The sequence below is a fragment of the Mycothermus thermophilus genome (assembly GCF_041956435.1).
Source record: "Mycothermus thermophilus strain CBS 625.91 unplaced genomic scaffold VTJ04scaffold_7, whole genome shotgun sequence".
Lineage (NCBI taxonomy): Eukaryota > Fungi > Ascomycota > Sordariomycetes > Sordariales > Chaetomiaceae > Mycothermus > Mycothermus thermophilus.
In genome coordinates, this window is record NW_027191433.1 from 1512464 (window position 1) to 1538625 (window position 26162).

Below are 26162 nucleotides of genomic sequence, written 5' to 3' on the forward strand. Positions count from 1 at the left end.
CCAAAGACATCATTCCGCGTGGAGGTGACACAGGAATCTCGTTGTGATTCCATCTCTGCCCCCAAATCCTCATTCAATTCCCGGTCGCCAAGTACGTTTCTGTCCTTCTCGACTCTAGAACTTGTGGTTGACACCCAATTCGGCTGCGCCATCCTTCGTTCATCATGTGTAAGTAGTCTCTTGTTGTTTTGTTCTTCTCTTCCGAATGTCCGGCGCTGTTTGACGCAAAAAGGCAACCGCCGGAAAAGGGGCATTGCACTGTATTCAGGTATCTTGTACATACCTCCAGTACAGAGACCACTGCCTCACGGAGCTTGTGCTCTCTTCCTTGTCGAGCGCCACTTCCTCTCCAACCTTCCCCTCCATCAAACTTCCCCTCGTCATTGGCATCTCAGACAATTGTCTGGATCCAAGATCGCTTCACACCTCCAATCCATCTCCCTTCAACAACATCCGTCTCCGGGGGGTAGGGGTACCGGCGCATGCGAAGGGCCAGAGCAAACAGCGCATCCGAGATGAGCGACTCTGACCATCCAGCGCATCCCATTGCCGCCATCATCATACCTTGCCCAAAACCCCTCGTCGCCGCGCGCCCATAGTCATGGGCGACGAGAACCGCAGCGGCCACAAACATCGCAGTCTCCTGACCAATTCTAATCCCACAGGGCCAATTAATACCAAGTTCGTGCAAGCGCTGCGCCGCGCTTCGACCGAAATCCCCCCCGGCGGCCACAGTCGCCACGCCAGCTTGAACATCACCAGCCCTCGCAGCGAAGTCATGAACACCGAGTTCACCCCCCTCCTGAATAATGGCCGGCCGGGTGCCGACGCGCCCAGCAACCGCGACGATGCTCCTCCTGGCTTCTGGCGCCATCTCCTCCTCAACCCGCGCAGCAGCCCGGGTACTGACAGCCCGAACCCGCTGGTGAGGTGGCCGGCCCACCTCTGGAACATCGCCAAGGTCACTCTGTATAGCTGTAAGTCTCCTGTTTCCTGCCGTTGTGGCCCAATTGCTAAGCATCGCTGCGCCTGCATCCAGCCTGGATCAACATACTCCTCTTCTTCGTCCCCCTGGGCATCATCGCGGGCGAGAGAGAGTGGAGCGCGCCGTGGGTGTTCACGCTCAACTTCTTCGCCATCATCCCGCTTGCAGCCGTGCTGTCGTTCGCGACCGAAGAAATCGCCGCGCGACTGGGTGAGACGCTGGGCGGGCTGGTGAACGCAACCTTCGGCAACGCTGTCGAGCTGATCGTCAGCATCGTGGCCCTGCGCGCGGGCGAGATTGAGGTCGTCCAGGCGTCCATGCTCGGGTCCATCCTCTCCAACCTGCTCCTCGTCCTCGGCTTCTGCTTCTTCCTCGGCGGCATCTTCAACATGCGCAACGCCGACGGCGACGGCATCGAGCAGACCTTCACGGCCGCCACGGCGCAAACCACCTGCTCGCTCATGACCCTCGCCTCGGCCAGCATGATCCTCCCCGCCGCGCTGTATGGCGTGCTCGACCAGTCCGAGGAACACAACAAGCAGGCCAGCATCCTGGTCCTCTCGCGCGGCACGTCCGTCGTCCTGCTGCTCCTCTACGTCCTCTACCTCTACTTCGCGCTGCATACGCACAAGAAGCTCTTCGAGCCTGAGCCCTCCGGGTCGCGCGCCGAGAACGGGCTCTCGGGCCTGCACCAGCACGGCGACTCGGACGAGGATGATCAGGAGGAGCACCACCACCAGCCCCTCCTCGACGCCTGGTCGGCTGGCCTGGTGCTGGTGGCCACGACGCTGGTGATTTCGGTCTGCGCGGATTACATGGTGGAGAGCATCGACGCGCTGGTGGCGACGGGCAAGATCAGCAAGACTTTCATCGGGCTGATCCTGATCCCCATCGTGGGCAACGCGGCCGAGCATGTGACGGCGTGCGTGGTGGCGGTCAAGGACAAGATGGACCTGGCCATGGGGGTGGCCATCGGGTCCAGCATCCAGATCGCCCTGCTCGTGACCCCGGCGCTGGTGATGCTCGGGTGGGCGATTGGACAGCCTATGTCGTTGCATTTCGAGACTTGTAAGTTGGGACAGTTTGTTGGGGTATGTGGATGGGGTGTGCTAATCTGAAATCAAATCGACAGTCGAGACGATTGCGTTCGGTTTGTCCGTCTTGGTGGTCACCTACACCGTGCAGGATGGCAAGTCCAACTATCTCGAGGGCGCCATGGTATGTTTTTGATCCTCTTGTTTCCTCTCTACCAGACTGGACTAACTCAGCGTCCTCAGCTTCTCGGCCTGTACATGATCATTGCCCTGGCCTTCTGGGCCAGCCCGCCCGACGCGCTTCAGAAATTCTCCAGCTGAAAGCGCTCATGATTGAGCGATGACGCTAGCAGCACCACTACGACGGCATAATGCTTGTTTTGCATATTAATGCTGCAGGACTCAACAGCAGCCCTACTACATACATATATGGGCATTGACATGCGCCCCAAGGGCAGAGACATAGTCAGCCACTTGTGACGCTCTGGCTTCTTCTTTCGTTTTTCCTTTGTTTTGTTTTTTCTCGGTTGTTTCTTTTGCAAATAGGATTATTTGCAGTGTACTTTCACATGTCATTGTCATACGTTTATCTCTTTTAACTGTATGTTTGTTTTTTTCTCCTTCTCCTTAAGCTTCTTCTTCTCCTGAGCAAGACTCTTCGGATCTCGACTTGTGTTCCTTATCGTCGCACTTTATCACTCACGAGATGTGTTGAGCGTCGCCGGGGGGCTGGCGGGGAGAGTGAAGGAGGTGAGAATGTGCCAGTCGATAGAGGGAGAGAGTCGACGTGCAAACGTCGCCCTAGTATACAGAAGAGTAGGGGAAGGAATGCGGGGAAACTTGGTCATCGATATCGAACGGGGCCGGGGCCCAACAAGCAGAGCGAGCGAGTGAGGGAGAAGGAAGGGAGGTGGGAGGGAGGAAGGCAGAGGCCAAATGTTGGATGAAGATACACAGCGGACCAGCCATCAGCTGGCGTCTTGTGTAGCGAAAAGTTTTGACAAGACGAAGGGTCAAAAGACAAAAACAAGCCGGCTGAGCTGAGTTGTGTTGATGGATGTGTAAAGGTCATGGCAGCCACGGTATGGCGTGTTCAGAGTATGGCGAGAGAAATATGGTTTTATCCTGTCATGGTGTGTGGGTTGGGTTTGTATCATCGACCCAAGCTATCTCTCTGTCAAGAAGCGGTGGTGACGTATCTCAACGCATACATGTCCGGGCGGAGGGCGGCCGGGCTGAGGTTCTTCCTCTCTGATCAGTCTAATATCATGTGTGTAGGAGGTTTCTGCTGAAAACTAGGTTGGCCTGGTGCTGTCACTTCAATGGATTCATTTGTATTCTCGAGTGCCCTCAATACCCATCCCCTACTATGTACTACAATGTGCAGAGAGTGCTGGCACCAACAATAAGCCGAGGACAAAACCATCACTTTAACTAAATCATTGCAGACCAGCCCATCTCATTTCCATCAAACCAGTATATTCGCCTGTTCATGATTTAGGTATTACCATATATTGACCGTTTCGGATAGGTATCTAGCAGAAACACAACTTCCCACCCCCCCATTGGGGACCGAGTAAAACGCAAACCAAGAACCCCCCGGGGAATACCATCTAGAGCCCGTCTACCCGATAGATATATAACCCATCCGTTTCGCGCCGTTATCCCGCCTTCCAACCCGACACCAACCACCCATTTGCCCAGTCTAGTTGGCGAATTAAAGCAGACTGAAAACGCCCCCCCGGCTCTGCCGTCGCAGGCCTGTTATAAACTCCCGATGCTGAATGCCCATAAAGTATCGTGGCCGACCGAATCCGGCAATATGATGTGACAAAAATATAACGAAAAACAATTAGGAAGTGAAATGCTGGGATGACGATCAACTCCCAGTGCAACGATATGTGGTCATGCAGTTGACCAAGTCCGTAGACCAAAGTGCCCAGCTATGCAAAATGCCGTTGCAAATCGCTTGCTGTTGGGTATCCGCGACTGAACAGATTAGGAGTGTGCAGAATAAGACATAGAAGCAAAACAGTCAGATCGCTGGAAGACTCAGGCATGTCGAACAGGTTGACAAGATCCCGATCCGGACGCCCTCACAGGCACACTTCCGCCCCATCTCTGGCCTCCATGCCACCAAGAAGTGACGACCAGTCCTATGGGCCGTTGGCCCAGGAGGCCAGAGTCTCTTGCGAGCGCTTAGCATCGAAAGTAGGGTTGCTGGGCTCCGCGCTGTCCCGGGGTCGGGATCCCATAGTGTTGTTCGTGTAGAACATCTGCGTGATGGGGGTGGTGCCGCTCGGGTACGAGTCGGGATCGGGGTAGACGTAGGCATTGCCGTTCGGGCTCTGCGTGGGAGAGCCGACTGGACCAGGAGACCAGCTGACACTGCCAATGTGAGGGCTGCCCGAGGCGCTGCCAGGGCCTTGCTGCGTCTGCTCAATGCTGGGTTCCAGAGTCTGGGGCGGAGCATAGCCAGCTGGATGAGATGTAGGGCGCACGCCGTTGTTGAACGCCGACGGTGCTGTCGGTGACGGGCTGCCTACATGCATGTCGCTGCGCAGATGGGCCGGAATGGTGTTGTTCAAATACTGAATGTTGTTCATGTTGGACAGGTCAGCGGTCGGCGACATGGAGATAGGCCGCTGCGCAGGAGAGGCGGTGGTCGGAACGGGAGAGGCGTGGCTAGAAGCCTGCTCGCTGGCAGGCTGGGACTGCGCCCGAGCAGCGGCAACGGCAGCGGCGGCAGCATTGGCGTTCTGGGCCAGAGCCTCAGCATGAGCCCGGGCTGCATCTTCGACGGTGCCAACATGGTGATTCTGGTGCCGAGTCAAGGTGGTGCGGCGAGTGAAGGTCTTCTGACAGTCAACATAGGGGCACTTGTAAGGCCGCTTGCCAGAGTGGATCCTGCGATGACGCGCCAACGAGCTGCTATCGGCGAAAGGCTGTATCCCATGTGAGCTTGCCAGAATCGACGCCACAGGAAAAGGCATAGAGTTCATACCTTATTGCATCGCTCGCACCGGTGAGGTTTCTCGCCAGTGTGCACTCGCCGATGGACCGTCAGAGCAGACCTCTGGATGAACCGCTTGCCACAACCAGGGAAGTCGCAAACATGAGGCCGAACTCCGCTGTGGATGCGCTCTATAACCAGGTTAACACGAATCCATTGCGCCGCTCATCGAAAGCAACACATACCATGCCGAGAGAGATCACTACGCCTCGCAAAAGGCTTGCCGCATGTACTACAGGGAAATTGCTTCATGGGCTGCGTCGGCGCACCAGGTTGTTGGTATCCTGCCACTCCAGGGATGGGGTTCTGTGCCAATTCGGCGCCAGGGAGGCCAAAAGGCATGGCCGACACGCCGCCCACAACCTGCACCGCTGCCATGGCCGTCGAGGAAGGGTACGAGGTGGTCATGGCAACTGGGTATCGTGGCGGCTCTGGCTGGGAAGTGACTGGCTTGTCGGCGGGTAGCGGTTGAATCTGCTGAATTGGACGCTGCTCCGTCTCAGGTTGGGGCTGCGGCTGCTCAGATGCACTGTGCTGCTGAGGTGGATGTTGATGATCCTGGGATTGCTGGATAGCTTGCTCAAGTTGATGCACCACCGCCTGGGATTGTTGCTCGCTGGCATCTCCCTTGATGTTGAGAACGGTCCCGATGCCCATGGCACCGGCCGGCTCAGGGGTCGACTGCGACATGATAATGATGCAAGAAGCCTTTTGTACCCCAGCTAAGGCTCACTGAAAAGTGATGGTCAGTTTTGTATCACCAAAGTTTGGCGGTGAGAATGACGGCGGAATTGACGCTTGGCAAGCCACCGAGGGCTTCGCAGGACGAAGCAGTCGTGGGTTGGATGTGTCGATTGAAGGGAACCGGGATCGCGACGAATGGTGATGGATGAATCAAGTTCGAGATGAAATTGAGGGCGGCGATGTTTGTTGGTGAAAGTGGGAAGTCACAGTGGTGACGAGGATGCGGGGCCGAAATAAAACCACAAATTTTCCTCACCTGAAAGCAAAAGCAGAAACCACCAAGATCAGACTCAAAGTCTGCGCCCGAGATGAACTCGGAGGAGGGATTGCGAGGTGGCGGGCCGCCTTCAACAGCCCCAGCGGCGTCTAAGTGATTGTACCTGAATGACGAGGCGAGGTCGGTTTTGGGGGGGTTATCGTGCACGGTTCAGAAATTGGAGGGTGCGTCGGTGCCCGGGGCGTGCTTCTGTGCGGGAAGCAGGGTCTCGCGAGGATACGCGACTCGGCGCGGATGACGTCGTCACGAAGCCTCGAAGGACGCAATGCACAACCACGATGACCAGAAGCAAAGGGACTCGGAAACGGAGGGTGGAGGATGGTAGAGAAAGCGCCGAAGAGAAACAAGATGGAGGTTGTGTGTTGTTGAACGGGGTGACAGGCAGGCCGAAATAAGAAAAAAAAGCAGAGGGGGAAAATAACCTGGACTTGTCGGTTGCTGTTCTGGTTGGAAACCTCTTTTGGGCAGAGCTCTGCAGGGGGAAGTTGAAACGAACAGCTGGGGTCGAGGGGTTCCAGGCGAAAAGTGGGCCACTCGCCTTGCCTAACACGTTAGGGTTTCTGCGGAGGGTACTTCAGACGCAGCCAAAATTCTGCTGGGATAAATGTATCCCGCTAACACTGGACGCCTGACCCACCACACCAAAATCTCCGCGACAGGCCGCATCTCAGCAACCGTCGACCGATGCATATCATCCATGGAGACGGGCAGTTTCAATCTCCAGCCTGCAGCAGTCTTGCAGTTTGCCTGCACTCTTGTGCCTGGTCAATCGATTTTATTTGGTATGGACAACGATGACAGCCTACTCCATTGCCATATGAACTCGTATTAGTCACTCCAACTCTCTTGCTTCACCTGAATCTGAAGAGGCTTGTACATACCCAGCTCAGTTCCAGCCATCTGGAACACGAAACATCACACACAAGGCTGGTTATTTGATGCGGTCCCTGGTCTCCTGCTCTAGCCGTGTCTACACTAGCAGCAAAGACAGCCGGCCGGTTTCCATGACCCGTCGGGATCGTCAGGTCTTCATGGGACCAAAGGCAGAGGACGGTCTTCCTCTAAACTTGAATTCTGGAGTGGTCTGCTCTGATCCCAAGGCATTTCCGTCAGTACGAGCCACAAAAAGACGTTGAACCAGACCACGAAGTCAGCAATTCCCCCAGCCAAGTTGCGCTCCGAGCACCTCGCTGTCGAGTTCGTGCGATCCCTTCCCCTCCGGTGTTTGTGTGGTAGTTATCCATGCTCGCTTCTATTTCCAGCACACCACAAGTGAAGATCATCATCCACCTGCAACCCCATCATTGCAACCGCAACGGGCACGACAACATCATGCCGGCATGTCCCCTGAGTTTTCTCGAAACGCCCAACCGGGAACCAGTCCGGACCATGTCTCGCGTCACCAAACAAGCCAAGCCAAGCCAACGACATCAACCGCCAACAACGCCCACCAGCCCCCTCCCTTCTTCTATGGCTTCGATTCTTGCTTCCATTGCAACCCCCGCAACGAACTGGGTGGCCGGGGTGGGAAAGGTGGAGAGGTTGTTGCGCGGGCGGCCCCTGAATCTTGTCTGTGCGCTGGTGGGAGTTGCCGGCGGTCAGAGCTTCAAGATCTGCGGCCCGAACAGCGCCCAGGGATGCAAAAAAACCGTCGCATCATGGAACCGCGCCACCCGGGGGTTTGGGTTGGGATCAACCCGGACATCCTCTCGAGATTGAAGAAACTTTCATCCTCGTATGGAGCATTGACATGAGGGTTCACCGAGCTCTCATTAAACCCGAGCCTTGCAGGAACAAGTGAACACAATGTTGTCGTTGGTGGTTTTGGTTGCGTCTGGAAATGACCGATCTGGCGAGCTGCAGAGGTGATTACCAACCCTTGCTGGCGAGTGGCGCCCTGGCCAGGGGGTGCTGGCCCCTTGGTGCTGGGCTGAGCTTCTGGAAGGATGATGGAAGCATTCAGCTCGGCATCGACGCGCCAGGGGCATGTCCCCTGTGACAAGTGAAGACGCATTGACTCCATCAAGCGCAGCAAACTGGAAGTGGTGTGAAGTCAACGGAAATATCCAGACCACCGCGGCATCCTGACTGGATAAACTCGCCCGAATGGTTCTGGGAAAAGGGATTCACGGATGAGGCCACAGATGATGGGTTGTGTCGCTGATTGGATTCCAACCATTTTCTCATGGCGGACGGTGCTGATGTCAGGAACATCACAGAGAAGCACGACCCTTGCCATCAGCCCATTTCATCATCAGAGCCGCCAGTCCCCGTTCTGTTCCGAGCCGGCTCACTTTCGTCAGCAACACAGTTCGCATTTCGATCAATGCGCCAACGGGCGCTCCGTGCATTGGCCTGAAGTTGGTCGGGTGGAGATTGCAACAACGTTTCCACGAAGCTTCTCCCGCTCCTTGCAAGCGCCGGGGCTCCCGTCTTGGGTTCACTTCCCCATCAATCAACGTGAACTTTCCCATTCCCCTGGTGGAACAGTCCCGTCTCCTCTTTCGCTCGATCGATGAGAGGATGACAGCCCGCTGTGGGCTCATGTACCGCGCAGGGGCCCGCTGGATGTGGAGATGTTTTTGACTTCACTTCACTGACACTTCAGACGAGCAAGCCATCAGATGTCTTTACCTCAGATACGATGAACTGGATTGAGTTCTCCACTAGGTCAGCCACCGATGGCCAGCAAGGTGTTCGGTAACAACGGGGCGTCAGAGGCACAACCAAGTGCCCCTTGCATTCCGTCCTGTTTGAAGAGATGCATCTCGTATGCGGGGAGACAGAAGTTGGAGGTTCGAGAGCCGGCCTTCTTCCACAGCAAATTCCTGATTGCCCGGGGCCTCAGGTGTCATGTCATCAAAGTCTTGAGGCTCTTAAACAGAGTTTTACAACGGCTCCTGTGGCTGGAATCATAGACAAAGCCATCACTGTCCCATGCCACCAGGCAAACAGGATATCAACCCTAACCCTTGCCTTCACAGACAAGACGTTCCCTCTCCCAAAGCACAAGGATGCGCCGAGCCTTGCCCGTTCAGTCCGAGTGTTCGCTAGTGTGTGGCTCTGCTTCGGCGCAGGTCCGTTACGGTCCGGTCCGCTTGCCCCAATTCCGTGTTAACGGCCTTCATGGACCTATTCCTGATCCCAATATGCCAGGCATGTATATCTGAAGCCCAATAGGTCTACATCTACTTTCGTATATTCGAAGTAAACTTTGCTGTGCCGCAGAGGTCCAGTTTCAGGCCGTCGTCCTTGATAACTGCAGGACAATCAGGCCCCCGACCCAAAAGACCGATTGCCTGCACAGCCTCGCGCGGGGTGAGCACTCCAGGCCTGCCTTGGGTATGGTCCCATAAGCCCTGGAAGTGTCAGAGCGCCCCGATTAGAGTCTGCCTCTCAGCCTCACTGTCGTTGACCCAATGATTGCCCGGCCCAATGTCACCGGAGCCTGCGTAGCAGAGCCACGTCGGCCGCCTGGACAAGGAGGGTAGCGGATGGATGAGGGGGCTGGGTCATCAGGCCGACGGACCTATTTTCTAGCAACACACATTCAATGGACTATATCACAACATTGCAGACCCGAGAAAGCCTCGTCGCAATCAATGTCGTGACGGAGCTCTCCGTTGGTGTCTGTCCGGGTGGTTCCAACAACAATTGACCCATCGATGACCAGGTAGCACGCCTTGTATCCGAGTCATCGCAACCATGGATTCAGAAAAGGACCACTCCAAGAAGAAGCGTTTTAGCGCGCTGCTGAGTCTCTTCAAGCCGACCAAGTCGTCAGCCAAGAGCACGACGACGTCGATAACATCAACATCAGAAAAGCACGATTCGGGAGCTGCCCCAGTCAACCCGACTGTCTCATACGGTGCTGTCCCGGAGAAGCCTCGGGGCCTTCCCTCCATCTTCGAGGCCGTCCGCGACCGCAATGTCGACCAGATCCGTGAGGTCTTGCAAGCTCGTCCCTATGACCTCTACCTCACCGATGATCGTATGTCCCCCATCAATTCCCGAATCCCGTCATGAACCTGTACTCACTCACAAACAGAGGGCATGACCCCGCTTGCCCTGGCTATCCTGTACGGCAGCCTCACGGTGGCCAAGCTCCTCGTCTCCTCCGGCGCCGGCGTGATGCCCGAGGACAACAACGACGAGTCCCTCCTCTGCCTGGCCGTCCAATCCAAAAGCGACAACATCGAACTCATCAGCTGGCTGGCTGGCGTCAGCCCGCAAAGCGGCGACCGCGCCGACTTCCTCAACGCCCGCGACCTCACGGGCCATGCCGCGCTGCACTACGCCGTCGGCCGCAACCTGCGCGAAGTCGCGGGCATCCTCCTCTCCAACGGCGCCGACCCCAACCTCCCAGCGCGCTACGCTCCCGGCAATTCCCCTCCAGGCAGCTCCCCCATCGACATGGCAACTCCGCTCATGATCGCAGCCGACTTGCCCAAGACCGTCTCCAGCGACGACGCCGCCGCCATGGTGCGCCTGCTCCTCGCCTACGGCGCCGCGACCAACATCCCCGAGCGGCAGCACGGCACGTACCCTCTCCACCACGCAACTCAGCGCAACGACCCGGCGGTCATCGACCTCCTCATCGACGGACCCACGGGCCGTCCCGACCGCCGCGGGCCCGTCGACATCGGCACCATCGCCATCCCCAACGCCGACCCGCACATGCAAGGCTCAACCCCGCTGATGCACGCCTCCGCGCTGGCCCACCACCGCGCCATGCGCCGCCTCCTGCGCCGCGGCGCCGATCCGAACCGGGTCAACCACTTTGGCGAAACAGCCCTGCACTGGGCAGCGGGCGGCCACAACGATGATGGACCCAACCTCGACAGTCCCCGTTCCGGTTCCTCAAGCGACGACGGGAACGAACGCCTCAGCCCGTACGCCATCCGCATGCTCGTCCTCGGCGACGACCCTTCCCCACCTCCCTACACCTACGACGCGCGCGACTTCGACACGGACGACTTCCCGCCGAAACCGGGCGCGTGGCCGACGTGCGACGTCAACGCGCGGACCAAGCTGGGGTCGACGGCGCTGCACGCCGCGGCCTGGCTGGGAAGGGTGAACAATACCAAGACGCTGCTCGAGCTGGGCGCGGACACGCAGATCGTGGCGGAGGGGATTCATGTGGACACGATCCATAGGGTACGGGGCACGGCGGCGGATTATGCCAAGCTGAAGGGCCATTTTGAGGTGGCGGAGCTGATTGAGGCGCATGAGCGCGAGTTGAGGAGGAGGAGGAGGATGGAAAGGGAGACGGCGGGTGCGGTGGAGGCGGGGGGGAATGCGTAGGACGGGGTGGGTATGGACGTTGCTCTGGAAAAAAAAATGAATACATGCTATGATGATGGAAGAGTGAACGCCAGGACCTCCTGAGGAGGAAAACTGGACAGCGTGGTGTTGTGGTTCAAATCCATGGCTTATCAAGAAAGAGTACCTACTGTTTAGTCAGATGATGACGTCGAGGATGGCTTGTCCTCGTGTTGATACTATGCCCTAGTTTCTTTTGTCTCGCTCCTCTACAGATTCCCGTCTCGATGGGTACGTTTCTCTCCATGGGTAGTCTTGAATCGTTTGGCTACTTTCTTCGAACAACCAGAAAGAAGAGTTGCGGCTGAAGAACGCCAACATACTGAGAGAGTAATCATATTGCTAGAGTGGTAACAGCCGAGAGCAAGATATGCAGCGGGAAAGGTAGGTACAGCGCAGAGCATGACGTCCATGTGGCTCTCCGTGAACACACAGTCCCACGAATAGGTATCTGGCAGGACGTGCCTGGCAGACATGTGGACACAGCAATTATCATTGTGTATCTCGGTGCCATGTCTACGTGACAGGACAGAGACTGTCCTTTCGCGGATGGAGTCCAAACCTTCCTACCACAATCTATCGATTTCCATCATATCCCGAGGCTAACCCATTGTTCCCCCCTCCCAGGTGACCGCAAACTCAACCAGCTCGCTTAGAACACACAGAGCAAGTAAAAAAGTAAAATACGTAGAATAGCAAAGACTCCCAACGCCATCCTAATGCAACCCAAAAACACCCAATTTTCACCCATACCAGCACCAACTCCCCCTTCCAGCCCTCACCTCGGCTTCCACCCTATCCCCAAGCCCCTAATACTTGGTATGGCTGTAATCCTTCAACAACCCCTGCATGTGCACGTTGGTCGCCTTGCCCGTCCTCCGCTGCGCCTTCTTCTTCTTCAGCGGCTTGTTGCTAGCCTGCTGGGCGGCCTTGACCATCGGATCGTCCGACGCGGGCTTGAGCTGCGCGGCCAGCAGGCGCGCGACCATGCTCTCGGGCGGGCCGAGCTCGACGCGGGTGAAGGCGTTCTTCAGGTCCGGGTCGACCTCGTGGAACAGGTCCGGGTCGTCGAGCCAGACGGTCCGCGCCGCGCCGTCCTTCTTGGCCCGCACCACCAGCAGGTGGTGCTCCTTCTCCAGCTCCGTGATCGCCGCGTCGCATTCGGGCCAGCCGTCCTTCAGGTCCTTAACCGACACGCCCGACATGTCCGCCTTCTCTGCCTTAGCCTTCAGGTGCTCCAGCAGCGTCTTCTTGTCCTTGACGCCCGGAATCGTCGGGCGGTGCATGTACGTCCCCGACCGCCACGTCTGCTCGCTCAGGTTCGGGTCCGGGATCCACTGGATCTTGGGGTGCAGGCGCATCTTTTCGACGAAATACTCCTGCTCCCGCTCGGGTCGGTTGTTGAGGCTGAGGTAGCCGAGAATGTCGGCGCAGGTCTGCGGCCCGTCCTTGCCCCGCAGCCACTGCACGGCGTAGGCCATCTGCGAGATGATGTTGTCGCCCGTGCCGGTAAGGGCGGGCTGCGAATAGACGATGGGTTTGTTGGCGTTAGATGCGCTGCCGCTGCCCGAAGGGGTGCTGCCGCGGTCGCGACGGGGCGTGGCGTTCCCGGCGGCGGCGGAGGTGGTTGAGCCGACGGACGGCGACGGGGACGGAGGCGCGAGCGAGCGCTTCGTCCCCGCGCCGGAGCCGAGCTTGGAGGCTGCAGCGGACATGCTGCTGAGAAAAGAGGCTTGTTGGCGGTCGAAGTTGGACATTTTAGCGGTGGTTCCTGGTGGAGCGAGAAGATGGGAGTTGGTGTGGTATGCAGATGACGAGTTGACCAGTTTCTCACTTTGCGATGCAGTCGCAGCGATGGGACAGGAAACTGGAGATTTTGAAGTGTCGAGTTTGCTCTGGATGGCAGAGTCTGTTGTTTGGTGGATGAGCCAGTTGCTCTATAGATGAAAAACTGTCTCGCTTTTGATGGTCTGGTTGGATCTCAGGCCTGAATTGATGATGGTTTGCTCAGGTGGCGATGGAAGCAGTTGAATGAAGGACCCGGTCGGAGGAGTGGCTGCCTTTATTTCCTGGATCTCGTTGCGCTCAAACTCGACGGCAGCCTGGATATGACTCGACTTGTGCAAGGTCTGATGGCGATCTTTGATCAGACCTAGATTTATGACAGGTTGTGGTGGTGAGCCACAATGAGTGATGTTGAGCGAAAGCGAGTGAGCCCGGTCGCTGCGATGCTTTGAGTTGTCGTTTGAATTGAGACTGGGGTCTGGGCGATGCGGCGCGGCAGATGGCCCGTGCAGGATCCCGTCCCGTCCTTTGTGGCTGCGTGGGGCGTCTAGGCCTGGGGGGTCCGACAACCACTTTCAGCGTTGAAGATCGCATGACCAATGGAAGACTGGGAAGAAGGCGATCATTTCGATGATCCAGGGGAGTCTCGGCATGTTTCGTACAGCATGTACCTACATGAGCATCCTGCAACTAATCCGGCCATCGCCACGAGGGACGAGGCATGTGAACTGATCGTGACTTCACATCATAATTACAACGTCTATACTAGCCCATGCGACCATCCCAGCCATGAGAGCACGCTCCGACTCTTCTCGAATCGATCGACGACGAGCAAACGGGATATCCATCCAAGCTGGACGGGCGCCCGATTACTCCCATCGACGTTAGAGAAGGAGGCGGGTAGAGCATATATCATCAGCCATTACCATAACCCATCTGCTGTGGTTGAACAACCTTGGAAGACCAAGACAGCTCCAGCTAAGCTTTACTTTGCCGAGCTGTCCGTCACCAAGTGTCCATCCAAACATCAGGGACCCAAGAGATGATCCATCACAGGCCGTCGAGGGCCCGGACGATTACCTTTCGTCTTCCCTCGTTGTACACAATTGACCCGCAGGAAAACAGAACCCAAAAACACCGTTGCCAATACCATCTGCCCCGAACACGCTAAGCCGGCCATACGCCATCTATAACGAAAGTGTGAGAAAGGCGTTTAGGCAGACTGGGCCTGCTGCTGCTGGAGGTACTGGTAGCCGAAGTAGCCCAGGAGACCGCCGATAAGGAGAATAGCATAGAGGGCCGTGCCGAAACCGGCGGCGCTGGTGTTGGCAGGCGGGGCAACGGCGCCGGGGGCAGGGGTCTTGGGCTTGGGGTCGCCGGGCTGTGAAGGAGGAAAGGGGTTAGTTGGGTATGAAGGATTGGAAAAGGGAGGAGAATCAACACTTACGTTGCGCTTCAGGGTGCCAACCTGGAGCTTCTCGAGGGTCTCCCGGGCCTCGTCGCTGTGGCCGACATCCTCGAAAGCCTCAGTGGCATCCTGGCCAGCCACATCGAGCAGGACCTCCTCGCCGCCGCTGTGGTGCAAATCTCGGTGTTAGCACATGCTCGTGTGGGAGTCGATATGTAGCCATGCGCAGTGCCGAGCACATGCGGGGAACGGAGGCAGTCGGAGGTGGTAGTGGTCGAGTGGGGGAATCCGTGCCGGAAGATGATAGGCGGCCGGCAAGGCAAGGCACGGCCCGAGCGGTCAAGAGGAGGAGGAAAAATACAGTCGACACTTACGGGTGCTCGTCCACAAACTTGGTGATGTCGTAGACCTTGTCGTGGATCACGACGTAGAGATCCTTCTTGGTGTTGTGCTCAGCAACATCCTGGTAGGTGAGGGACGCCATCTTGAACGGTCGGTGTTGAGGGGTGTGCGGAGAGCTGTCGTCTCGGAAACGCGAAGAGCAGCTGAAGATTGGCAAACGAAGCCTGTTAGCACGAGGCACCAAGACAGTACGCGATAAGAAGAGGCAATGGCAGCAGGACGAAGCGTACCAAAAAGTTCAGAGACTTGGGTGAGCACGACTGGTCGTGATGGAGAAGCAGAGCGGCGGCGAGCGGTGCTGGAGGATTGGGAAGGCGGAGGAGAGGGAAGGAGGAGAGGAAGGTTAAAAAAAAAATAAAAAATGCCACGAGTCCCAGTTCGACAGGTGGAAGAAAAGAATGGGCCTGAGACGAAACAAGCAAAGAATGGCGGACACAAGCGACAGGGGAGTGGCAGCGGCGCAACTTTGTTGAGAAGCCCCTGGATGGCAAGAACAACTGGACCCCCGGGGCACCGCCCGCCCCGCGGAACGGAGCCGAAGAGTGTGGGTCTTACAGGACTGCCAAGAGAGAGAACCAACCAATCATAGTTGGAAGTTATGGCGCTATCAGAGCTCTGATTGGTCCAAGTTGCGCTGCGTAAGTGGTTCGATTTTGGGGAGGACGGGTTCTTGGACCTGCCCGAAACCGTGGACGAGATTCCTGGAATGCACATGATATTGATATTGTCCTGTTGGCTTACTGTGAAGTGAAGCCAGAGGCCTGGACTGCAGTTGGTTACTCTCAGTTCACTTGGCGTGTTGGTTCTACATGACACTTCCTGACTCCTCCGAAACGGCCACCGTTTCCGCCACCAGAATCCCATCCCACACCATCCCGATATCCCCAGCCTGAGTACTGGCTTAAACTCCAGCCAACATCCCCGCGAATGGGACAATCAGTGAAAGAAAGGAGCGGTGCGGGCATCGAGAGGTTGATTCGGCCTCCGGGGACACCGGGTGGCGGGGGTCCGAATGTACACTACATGCACAATGGTCTCACGGCTTCTGAGAATTGCCAGAGGAAACGTGTGTGACCGCCCCTGGAAGTATCAATTATCTCCAAGCCTGAAGCAACCTCTTCCAACACACCCAACAACAACTCATCTCCTCGACGAACCACCCCCGATATCCTGTCCCAGCCTATAGCTCGCAACCTTATCCCACTCAATCTTCTGCCTCGTCACCGGCAGCTGGCGGCGAAGGGCCTTGAAGGCGCCCTCGCTGAGGCTGGTGAAGCTGCGGTTGAGCTCCTCCTGGTATTTCTTCTCGCCGGCGGCAATCTCGCGGGACACGGCGGCGCCCGTCCCGGACGACAGCGTTGTCGGGCCGAACGGCTTGTTGGTCAGCAGCCGCACGTTGCCGTCCTCGTAGTAGTGCACGTCCACCTTGATGGAGCCTTCGAGGCTGTTGGAGGAGGGGTCGAAGATGTAGAGCGAGCGCCAGCGCCCGTTCCTGTTGAGAGGAGAATTGTTAGCATCATGAAGAGGAGGGGTACAGAGAGCGAGACGTACCAAAAGTTATTCGGGCTGTACTTGTTCGCGACGATGATGATGGCCACTTTGGAGTCGTTCTCTATCGGGTACGCGCCGTACGCCGCGTTGGGATAGTGCTCCTTGACGTAGGCGGATAGGGCCTTGAGGATGGATTTCCTGCGAGACAAGCGTGTCAATGTCTCCCCCGCTCTGCAACACACTTTCAGCGCCTGGGGCATGCATGCTCACGCTAGCGCCGCCGTCTCTCCCTCCGCAACATAGCTCTCCACGCCGCTGGCCTTCTGCGTCGCGTGGTTGAAAACAAAGCTGACGGAGCTCTCGAGGTCGTAGTACCGGTCGCCGCCGAGGTTGTTGTGCGAGCTGACAATGACGGGTTGGCTGGCGCCAGGCAACTTCACCGTGGCGAACTGCTCCTCGTTGTATTTCTTGAACGCCGGGCCGAGCTCGTCCACGAGGTTCGGCGTCGAGATGGTCAGGGCCTTGATGTCTGTGGACAGAGGGCGGCGGTCAGATTAGGGGATAGCTTGAGATATGGAGCGCATGAGGGGGCGGGTAGCATGCCTGCGACGACGTCTGCTAGCTATGTAGATGGGAGAGCAGGTCAGCATGGAGGGGGACAGCTCGGGGCAGGTTGGTAAGGCGCCAACGTACCTCTCCTGGCGGAGCTCCCTCCACGAAGGAGGAGACAATGGCTTTCGGCGAGGCCATGCTGGGGAGATCAGGTGGGGGTTTGTATCCTAGGTTCCTCGATTCAATGTCACACCCACTGTTGCATGAGTTAGAGAGAGGTCCGGCGTCAGATGGCGGCCTGAAGTCAAGGTCTAGATACCCGGACGGGTTGCTGTGCTTTGCATTGGGGAAGCCGAAGTCGAAACGGAGCCCAGGCACGGGCAATGCGGGGCCCCTGCGGGATGCGGGACGAGTCGCCAAGACCGGGCCAGGGGCATGAAGTTCAGTTCATCTGATTTCCCTGAAAACATCTAGAGTACACCCCAACTCCAACATAGCTAAGCTCAGAAAAGGCACATATGAGTATAGTATTCAGGTATCTAGTGTAGGTGGAAAAACATAGGTGCAAAACGCACACATAGACATGCCGTGCGCCGTATTCTCTTTGCCGCCAACTCCTTGCCAGAGCATACCCAACAACCTGGCGCCTCTCGTCGTAGTCTACCACTCACTCCAGCCAGACCTCCAACTCTACTACTCGTAGTCTAACCCACAGCTCAATACTCTAGCACCTTTCGGATGTTGTCGTAGATTCCTGGGAACGTCAGCATCTCATCTCACCAAACACTTTGAACAGTCCTGGGGCTACTTACTTGCAACATCCGGCAGGTTGAACGCCTCATACATCAATGGCGTGTGGATGCTGAACCCGGCCACCCGGGCCACCGGCGCCTCCAGGCGGACGAATGTGTCCGGATCCTCCTGGATAGCCGCCGCCACCTCCGCCCCGACGCCCGCATTCACCATGGCCTCGTGCACCACCAAGCAGCGGCCCGTCTTGCGCACGCTCTTGAACACCGTCTCGCGATCCCACGGGTAGATGGTCCGCAGGTCGATCAGCTCCACCGAAACCCCAAAGTCCTTCTCTGCCTGCCTCAGCGCCGCTTCGCACTTGTACAGCGGCTGGCCGTACGAAATGACCGTCACGTCTTTACCCTCCTTGAGCACCTCCGCCTTGGACAGCGGCAGCGTGTACGCCCCCGTGGGCACCTGTTCCACCGCCGCGCGGTACAAAATCTTAGGCTCCATGACCACGCAGGGGTCGTTGCTCCGTATCGCCGCCAACAACAACCCCTTGGCCTGTAGCGGCGACCGCGGCATGATCACCCGCAGCCCGGGGATGTGCGTAAACAAGCTCTCGGGCGACTGGGAATGGTACAGCGCGCCATGCCCGACGCCGCCGCAGGGCATGCGCACCGTCAGGCCGCCGGCGCTGCGGCCGCACGCGCCGTCACGGTAGCGGAACTTGGCCGCTTCGTTGACCAGCTGGTCGAAGGCCGGGTAGACGTAGTCGGCGAACTGGATCTCGGCGACGGGGCGCATGCCCTGGGCGGCGGCGCCGATGGCGAATCCCAGGATGCCCTGCTCGGTCAGCGGGGTGTTGAAGACGCGGTCGCCGCCGTAGGTTTCCGCGAGCTTGCCCGTGCAGCGGAAGACGCCGCCAAAGGCTACGTCTTCGCCAAAGACGAGCACGGTTTCGTCCTCGGCCAGCGCGATGGAGAGGGCGTCGTTGACGGCTTGGAAGAGGTTCATGCGCTTGGTGGTGCCGTTGCGGACCGCCGGCGGGAGCTCGGGGTTGCTGAGGGCGATTTGGGTCGAGTGCGCGAGGAGGGGAGTCGTGGAGTAATCGGTTGGGAGGTTGAGTTTTGCGTTTGGAGGATGGGTTGAGTAGGTACGGCGGTGAGGAGGGAGGAGGAGGAGGGCGGAGGACGAGGCGGCACAGAGGAGGCGTCGTGAAGAGGAGGTCGATGACGGACCCCCAATCGGGGCCAATGCCCTCGAGAACGCGCGCAATGATGATGGTCTGGTCATGGTTGGCAAGAATGTCGTCGCCGCTGTCCTTTCATCAGGGCGGATGGGGAGAATTTACGAGGACAACAAGCAGCATTGTCCTCTGACAGTGAACAAGCGGAGGTCAAAGGCCAGTGTTTGGCCGGGTTAAGCTGCCGTCGGCTTGCGGCGGCTTTGAGGGGTCCGGCATTGGGGACCGCCAAGCTCCCCCTGTCGCTCGGCTTGGCCTAGAGTTCACTTGTGTTCTTTGTTGTGGTCTTGTGACACAGCGGCCCCTCAAAGTCGACGATTCCAGGGGCAGTTAGTTAGTCCGTACCCTAGAATGAATGGACATGGGAGTTTCCAGGGCCAAGTTTGTGGCGTTTTTGGTTGGCATCAAGGTGAAGCGGTGCAGCGTAGGACAGATCGATGGGGTTTGGATCAAACTGCCGAGTTCCACGACAGTGATGACGTCTGTCAAGCCAAACACCCGGTCTTGGCACCGTCCAGCAGATCCGTTGCCCGGTCAACATTGGGCATTCTTTACTTTCTTGCATCGGGAGCGGAGCCAGCTGAACCATCGTGGCGGCTAGCTGCTTGTTAACTAGCTCGGCCTACGATCGTAAGGCTGATCGAAATCTTTAACAACCAACTTCACACATGCAGACTTTGAACTTCTGACCGTTCAACCCACAATCTTCACCGCAGAATTCCTCCTGAAACATGCATTCCTAACTGAGCCCAACTAACCAAACCACCACGCGACACCGCGGGACACCCAACCAACCCTACACATTCCAACCACCATTATCATCAACCAACCGCCACCATGCCCCGCTCACCCTCCCAAACCCGACACCACCAACGCTCCCACTCCCGCTCGCAATCCCAATCCCGCCGCCGCCCTTCTCGGCCACCGCCGACCAATTCTCGCTCGCGCTCCCGCCCTCCCGTCTCAGGCGACCGCGACCAGCGGGGGTACCGACACACCTCCGTCCCCGCGCACGACCCCTCCGGATCCGACAACGACTCTTCCGCGTCCGAGGACTCCGCCGAGGCCTACCGCCGCCAACGTCGCCGGCAGAGGGGGGAACGGCGACCGAGCGTTTCGGCGAACCGACGACAGTCACAGCAGGAGGATGAGGGTGCCCCGCTGTCGGCGGCCGCGCTGGCGAGGTTGAATCAAGCGAATGCACGCGATGCGAGGAGGGGTGGGAGGGAGAGGAGTGCGGCGAGGGAGAGGAGCGCTGCGAGGGAGAGGGAAAGAGAGCGGAAGAGGGAACGTGAGAGGTTAAGAGCGGAGGCAGAGCGGGAAAGGGAGGCCAGGAGGGAGCGGAAGAGACGCGCTGAGCGGGTGGTGGATCCGGGGTATGAGGTTGTGGATGTCTCCCCGACGAGGTATCTTCAGCCGCATGGGAAGGAGCAGATGCCCAGGAGGAGGGTGGTTAGTGGGCCGGTGTTGGAGGAAGGGTATGGCTATGTTGGGGCCGGAGGAGGAGGGAGAGGGTTGAGGGGTGGTTGGACGGGGAGTGATCCGTCCGCTCCGTCGGATAGTGTCTCGAGGGAGAAGAGTGGTGGGTGGAAAGGCGGAAAGGTGCCGTGGTATAAACAGAGGAAGAAGCTGTGTAAGTACCCTGGTGAGGTCCAGCTGGTGGTGGGACGGAGTTGAGTGCTGACGGGAGTAGGGATTATGATTGGCGTGTGCACGGTGTTGGGGATCATCGTGGTCATCATCGGCGCGACGGTCATTCCCAAAGCAGGAGAGTCGAATGACAGCAAGGGCAGCGGTGGCGGCAGCAGCAGGTCAAATCTGGAGGGGATATCCAGGGACAGCATACCCTCGGGTGCGCCAGCGTGGCTGAACCCCTTTGAGTGGCGGGACACGGCCGACTTCAACCTGACCTACACCGACGAGATGGTAGGAGATCTGCCTGTCATGGGCCTCTTCACCGACTGGGACGACTCTGCCCAAGCGAACGAGCACGTCCCGCCGCTGGACAAGCCCTGGGGCGACTACGCCACCAAACCCGCGCGCGGCGTCAACGTCGGAGGATGGCTGTCTCTCGAGCCCTTCATCACTCCGTCGCTCTTCAACTACGACTCTCGTCTGGGAATCATCGACGAATACACTCTCTGCCGGCACCTCGGCTCACGCTGCGCCGAAGTGCTGGAGCGTCACTATGCAACCTTTGTGACGGAGCAAACGTTCCGCGAGATCCGCGACGCCGGGCTGGACCACGTGCGCATCCCCTTTTCGTACTGGGCCGTCCAGACCTACGACGACGACCCGTACCTCTTCCGCACCTCGTGGCGCTACCTCCTCCGCGGGATCGAATGGTGCCGCAAATACGGCCTGCGCGTCAACCTGGACCTGCACGCGCTCCCGGGGAGCCAAAACGGCTGGAACCACAGCGGGCGGCTGGGCGAGATCGGCTGGCTTAACGGCACCAACGGCGAGCTCAACCGGCAGCGCTCGCTCGACGTGCACGACCGCCTGTCCAAGTTCTTCGCGCAGCCGCGGTACCGCAACATCATCAGCCACTACGGGCTGGCCAACGAGCCGCGCATGACGTACCTCGACAACGGGGCGGTGCTGCAGTGGATCTCGGACGCGCACGCGCTGGTGCGGCGCAATGGAGTGAAAGACGCCATCATCGTTTTTGGCGACGGGTTTCGCGGGCTTGACAACTGGCAGGGCGACCTGACGCACCTAGACGGCAAGTCGGCGCTCGACATCCACCACTACCTCATCTTCAACGCCGACCTCATCGTGCTCAACCGCACCGCCAAGGTGCGCTACGCCTGCGAGGACTGGACGCGCCAGACGCTCGAGAGCCTGGACCGCAGCACCGGCTTCGGGCCGACGCTGGTCGCGGAGTGGTCGCAGGCGGACTCGGACTGCGCCAAGCACCTGACCAACGTGGGCTGGGGCAACCGGTGGACGGGGACGTACCGGATGAAGAGCCCCGGCGAGCACAGCAGTGCCAGCGAGGTCACGACGCCCAGGTGTCCGAAGCAGGACAATTCGTGCAGCTGCGACGGGCCAAACGCGCCGGCGAGCAGCTGGAGTAGCGAGTACAAGCAGTTTTTGAGGATGTTTGCGGAGGCGCAGATGTCAAGTTTTGAGAAGAGCTGGGGATGGTTTTATTGGGTTTGGGACACGGAGGATGCGTGAGTAATCCTTTTGCTTGCTGATCTGGTTTCTTGTTTTTCATTTACTGACGATTTTCAACAGGCCGCAATGGAGCTACAAAAAGGGGCTCGAGGCTGGGGTCTTGCCGGCCAAGGCATACGAGAGAAGCTTTAACTGCGACCTGTCCGAGATCCCGGAATTCTCGGAGTGAGGTTATATCAGGTCCTGGCATTTGGGTGGTCTTTCTGCAGGCGTTTTGGCGTTCAATGATTTGGGTTCTGTGGTATCTGAATGTTCGGCACGATGAATGTCGGACTAGATCTATGTGGGATATACATGGGGGGGGGGGGAGGGGGGGGGTCAAGGGACATACGTATGACTGCCACCAATTGGGAGGCGGCATTGGGTTGGCTTTCTTGCATTTCGTACCATGTTTCCTACTTACGTACTTATTAGACCAATTTGTCATGAATAACATAACCAAAAATGTGTCGGTGTTCTCCCAGCCCCTGTGTCATACTCGTAGACTCATCATCCCGATGCTTTTGTTCGAACTGGTTGCCATGCACGGATAGGCTTCTGAGACAGGGTTTCTCGGCTGCTCGCGTTGAGAGCTCTTTTATCGCAAAACAACAACCACAACAATAACATCAACCGTCGCCTTAAACTCGGCGATTTGCCCTTATCCCCGAGCCACCCTGTACCGGGAGACCGGAAGGCGAGCGAGGCGAGGCGAGGTTGGCTGCTTGCCGCTGTTGCAGATGCAGACTTCAGATGCACAAAAGCACATGTGCGAGTCCGCCATTGTGTAGGGAGGAGTCGCAACATACGCAGCATACTAGCAGGCTTTGGGATTGTTGGTTTTTGGGAAGATTTGTCCGAGTCTCTTTGATATAGCACAATCGCACTCACATACCGATACTGTACACCGTATGCCAGGGTGTTGCCACCTCTGCCCAGTGTTGCATCACTGAGTCTGCAGCTTCACGATTTTCGATTTTTCTTGGATGACTCCGTAATCAACATCCCCAGGTGCCCGCTTTCGTCATTGTTTGAACCCCAACACCGCCCAACCGTTAGCCATGCACCGCGGGAAATCCCTCCCCCGCCGTTTGACGCCCCATCGGCCGTGCAACCCTCCAGGATGTTGGTCCATGGTTCGCTCGGGTTTCCTTGCAGGGCCTTCCAGGACCTCTGTCCTCGCCTTCTCGCGCTGATGATTCTCGGAGATACTAGATGATGAACTAAGAGATGAGATACGAAGGATAACTTCGCCCTTTATTCATTGCAGTTGTTTATGTCAATCTCTCAAGTAGATCTGCCCGAAGACTAAGAAATGAGTCAGGTTGATACTGTTAGTTACCTATATCATCGGCTTTGCTCTCTCGGCCCGGCCGTGGATCCGGGAGCGTGCCGGCCACGAACTAAGTGGGTTAGTGGCCATCCCCCGGGTAACATTGCCGGGTCCAGAGCGCGCATGGCTCGTCCGAAGCAGGAGGTGGAGGGCCCCCCCAGCGAGTTTTTGCTGTTGGATTTGAAAGCGGTTTGAAATCGCGAAAGCGGACCTTGGATCGTATATCCGAACTCCATCTGATCTTCAAAAGATGAACTGGGGTACCAACTGGGATGTTTATAAACGTCATGGGATCTGGACCCGCCATGTGTTGGTGCCCTTAAGAATTCCCATGCCTCGCTTTGTGCGGTAAATCGTCGACGTAGATCGTCGACGGCCTGGATCTTGTTTAGATATTGTCATCCCAGGGACGGTTACTCGGGATGACTCGAGTCTTGACGAGCAACCATCACACTTAGACGGCCAACCTCGATCCTCAAACGCCGCCACCCTTTGTGGCCAGGATATCCTGCGGTCCTCATAGAGCCTACTGCCTCACATAACAGCTTCTCACCACCGAACAAGACTTCCAGTCACGAGAAGGAACGTGAGAGCCACGGGAGTCTTGAGACCATGGACGAGAAACCCTCATCAGGAGGTCATGGACCCAGTCCACCCCCTACCAACAATCCAGTCCTTGACCAAGACGCCTCCGACATAGAAACGGTCCATTACTCCAACATGACTGCTCCGTCCAAACCGAGCTCCGAGACAGAAGTCCAAGGCGTCGAACGGGACTTGGAAAAGAACGACCTAAAACATATCAAACAAACCAACCCACACCACTCTCACCTCACCTCCCCTTCCACCACGCAAGTCGACCTATCCCCGCTCCATGGCGAACGCACCACCAACGGTTTCGGTGTCGACGACGACGTTGAATCGGACACGACTGGCCGGAGCATAATTGCGCCGTACAACCATCCCGCAGCAGAAGAGGCGACGGCAGACGAGGTTGAGCACGGCGGCCAGCCCGAGAGAGACCCGTTCGAGGTCGGCTGGGACGGAGGGGATGCTGATCCGATGTGTCCTAGGAGCATGCCGTTGTGGAGGAAGTGGTTGATTGTGTTTATTACCAGCGTGGGATCATTTACTGTGTAAGTTAGCCTTGGGTCCGTGATGATTACGGGTAATTGGGGAAGGTTGGGAGGGCAGACTGGTTAAAAAGGGGGAGTAAACAATCCTCACCGGCTAACTCAAACGACGCAACAGAACCAACGCCTCCGCCTCCTACACAGCAACCTACGCGCAAATGAACGCTGAGTTCGAGACCACGCGCCTGGTCGCGACGCTCGGACTCTCGACGTTCGTCCTGGGCATCGCCCTGGGGCCCTTCTGGTCGCCGCTGGCCGAGTTCTACGGCCGCCGGCCCATCTACCTCTGCTCCTTTGCCGGCTTCATCATTTGGCTCATCCCGTCGGCCGTGGCGCGCAACATCGAGACCATGATCGTGGCGCGCTTCTTCCAGGGCTGCTCGGGCAGCGCGTTTTTGTCGGTATCGGGCGGCACCGTGGGCGACATGTTCACGCGCGACACGATGCTGGCGCCCATGGCCATCTTTGCCCTGGCGCCGTTCGTGGGGCCGGCGACGGGTCCGTTAGTGGGCGGGTTGATTAATATGTATACGCAGTGGCGGTGGACGCATTATGTCTTGCTGATATGGGCGGGCGCGTTGCTGGTTAGCATCGCGCTGTTTGTGCCCGAGACATATCGTGAGTTTTTCTTTCTTTTCCTTCTCACGTCTCTCTCGACAATAATCCCCAAACTGACCGTTCCCCCCAGACCCCGTCCTCCTCAAACGAAAAGCCGAAATGCTCCGCAAAACCACCGGCGACGACCGGTGGCGCGCGCCCATCGAAAAGACCACCCGCTCCGTGGGCAAGACGGTGGCCTACTCGCTCCTCCGGCCCTTCCAGATCCTCGTGTTCGAGTACATGGCGCTGATTCTCAACATCTACACGGCCATCCTGCTCGGCCTGCTGTACCTCTTCTTCGGCGCGTTCCCGCTCATTTTCAGCACCAACTACGGCTTCAACCTCTGGCAGATCGGGCTGACCTTCATGGGCCTCGGGGTCGCCATGGTGGTGGCCTGCCTGAGCACGCCGTTCTGGACAAACTTCCGCCACCGGCTCGTCGAGCGCCGCCGGCAGAAGACGGGTGTGGCCCGCGACGAGCCCGAGGATCAGCTGCCCCCCGTAATCTTCAGCGCGCCGCTCATTACCGGCGGGTTGTTTTGGTTCGGGTTCACCTCGAGGCCCGAGATTCATTGGATAGTGCCCATCATTGGGTCCGGCGTGTTTGGGCTTGGGTGAGTGAGAGAGTGACATATGACGCATGGCCTGATTGATGAGCATTATTGCGGTTCGACGAAAGGGGGCGGCATGTCTTGGATTTGCTTATCCCTCCCCTCCTCCGAAAGACGGACCAGTTGGCCATGGTGTGCTACCGGTGGACGTCATCACGGGTTGACTTTTCCCCCACCTTCATCCCCCACCCTCCCTCCGTTTCATCTGCTTCGGTCCGCTCATACACCGGTAGGAGGGAAGTAAGCCCTCTTCATGCGAACCCCAACACGTCAGGGAACAAGCCATGTTGATCCCTCTCTCCCTCGTGACGCAGGCTCGCCCCCCCCCC

At 57.9% G+C, this 26162-nt stretch overlaps 13 protein-coding genes across 13 annotated transcripts; 7 read left to right on the forward strand and 6 right to left on the reverse strand.

Moving 5' to 3' along the window:
• Positions 1-164: 164 nt before the first annotated feature.
• Positions 165-2340, forward strand: VTJ04DRAFT_10104 (uncharacterized protein; the record flags this gene model as incomplete). Its single annotated transcript, XM_069357808.1, has 5 exons — positions 165-168; positions 666-977; positions 1040-2053; positions 2118-2203; positions 2263-2340. The coding sequence occupies 5 exons, from the start codon at positions 165-167 to the stop codon at positions 2338-2340; spliced, it is 1494 nt and encodes a 497-aa protein (XP_069214839.1).
• Positions 2341-2346: 6 nt separating this feature from the next.
• On the reverse strand, positions 2347-2867 carry VTJ04DRAFT_10105 (uncharacterized protein; the record flags this gene model as incomplete). The annotated part of the gene is made up of 3 exons (XM_069357809.1): positions 2347-2393; positions 2445-2618; positions 2723-2867. The coding sequence occupies 3 exons, from the start codon at positions 2865-2867 to the stop codon at positions 2347-2349; spliced, it is 366 nt and encodes a 121-aa protein (XP_069214840.1).
• A 95-nt stretch (positions 2868-2962) lies between these two features.
• Positions 2963-4166, forward strand: VTJ04DRAFT_10106 (uncharacterized protein; the record flags this gene model as incomplete). Its single annotated transcript, XM_069357810.1, has 3 exons — positions 2963-2996; positions 3040-3289; positions 4055-4166. The coding sequence occupies 3 exons, from the start codon at positions 2963-2965 to the stop codon at positions 4164-4166; spliced, it is 396 nt and encodes a 131-aa protein (XP_069214841.1).
• A 9-nt stretch (positions 4167-4175) lies between these two features.
• VTJ04DRAFT_10107 (uncharacterized protein) lies at positions 4176-5722 on the reverse strand (the record flags this gene model as incomplete). The annotated part of the gene is made up of 3 exons (XM_069357811.1): positions 4176-4964; positions 5024-5163; positions 5218-5722. 3 exons carry the CDS (start codon positions 5720-5722, stop codon positions 4176-4178), a joined length of 1434 nt encoding a protein of 477 aa, XP_069214842.1.
• A 1663-nt stretch (positions 5723-7385) lies between these two features.
• VTJ04DRAFT_10108 (uncharacterized protein) lies at positions 7386-7772 on the forward strand (the record flags this gene model as incomplete). The annotated part of the gene is made up of 1 exon (XM_069357812.1): positions 7386-7772. The coding sequence occupies one exon, from the start codon at positions 7386-7388 to the stop codon at positions 7770-7772; it is 387 nt and encodes a 128-aa protein (XP_069214843.1).
• A 1986-nt stretch (positions 7773-9758) lies between these two features.
• Positions 9759-11357, forward strand: VTJ04DRAFT_10109 (uncharacterized protein; the record flags this gene model as incomplete). Its single annotated transcript, XM_069357813.1, has 2 exons — positions 9759-10044; positions 10102-11357. 2 exons carry the CDS (start codon positions 9759-9761, stop codon positions 11355-11357), a joined length of 1542 nt encoding a protein of 513 aa, XP_069214844.1.
• An 827-nt stretch (positions 11358-12184) lies between these two features.
• On the reverse strand, positions 12185-13132 carry VTJ04DRAFT_10110 (uncharacterized protein; the record flags this gene model as incomplete). Its single annotated transcript, XM_069357815.1, has 1 exon — positions 12185-13132. The coding sequence occupies one exon, from the start codon at positions 13130-13132 to the stop codon at positions 12185-12187; it is 948 nt and encodes a 315-aa protein (XP_069214845.1).
• Positions 13133-13759: 627 nt separating this feature from the next.
• VTJ04DRAFT_10111 (uncharacterized protein) lies at positions 13760-14206 on the forward strand (the record flags this gene model as incomplete). Its single annotated transcript, XM_069357816.1, has 1 exon — positions 13760-14206. One exon carries the CDS (start codon positions 13760-13762, stop codon positions 14204-14206), a length of 447 nt encoding a protein of 148 aa, XP_069214846.1.
• A 167-nt stretch (positions 14207-14373) lies between these two features.
• On the reverse strand, positions 14374-15052 carry VTJ04DRAFT_10112 (uncharacterized protein; the record flags this gene model as incomplete). Its single annotated transcript, XM_069357817.1, has 3 exons — positions 14374-14541; positions 14608-14734; positions 14943-15052. 3 exons carry the CDS (start codon positions 15050-15052, stop codon positions 14374-14376), a joined length of 405 nt encoding a protein of 134 aa, XP_069214847.1.
• A 1058-nt stretch (positions 15053-16110) lies between these two features.
• Positions 16111-17211, reverse strand: VTJ04DRAFT_10113 (uncharacterized protein; the record flags this gene model as incomplete). The annotated part of the gene is made up of 5 exons (XM_069357818.1): positions 16111-16462; positions 16522-16659; positions 16732-16990; positions 17065-17083; positions 17155-17211. 5 exons carry the CDS (start codon positions 17209-17211, stop codon positions 16111-16113), a joined length of 825 nt encoding a protein of 274 aa, XP_069214848.1.
• Positions 17212-17729: 518 nt separating this feature from the next.
• Positions 17730-19044, reverse strand: VTJ04DRAFT_10114 (uncharacterized protein; the record flags this gene model as incomplete). The annotated part of the gene is made up of 2 exons (XM_069357819.1): positions 17730-17767; positions 17826-19044. 2 exons carry the CDS (start codon positions 19042-19044, stop codon positions 17730-17732), a joined length of 1257 nt encoding a protein of 418 aa, XP_069214849.1.
• Positions 19045-19831: 787 nt separating this feature from the next.
• Positions 19832-22346, forward strand: VTJ04DRAFT_10115 (uncharacterized protein; the record flags this gene model as incomplete). The annotated part of the gene is made up of 3 exons (XM_069357820.1): positions 19832-20627; positions 20688-22173; positions 22238-22346. 3 exons carry the CDS (start codon positions 19832-19834, stop codon positions 22344-22346), a joined length of 2391 nt encoding a protein of 796 aa, XP_069214850.1.
• Positions 22347-24209: 1863 nt separating this feature from the next.
• On the forward strand, positions 24210-25840 carry VTJ04DRAFT_10116 (uncharacterized protein; the record flags this gene model as incomplete). The annotated part of the gene is made up of 3 exons (XM_069357821.1): positions 24210-24625; positions 24741-25240; positions 25311-25840. The coding sequence occupies 3 exons, from the start codon at positions 24210-24212 to the stop codon at positions 25838-25840; spliced, it is 1446 nt and encodes a 481-aa protein (XP_069214851.1).
• Positions 25841-26162: the final 322 nt, after the last annotated feature.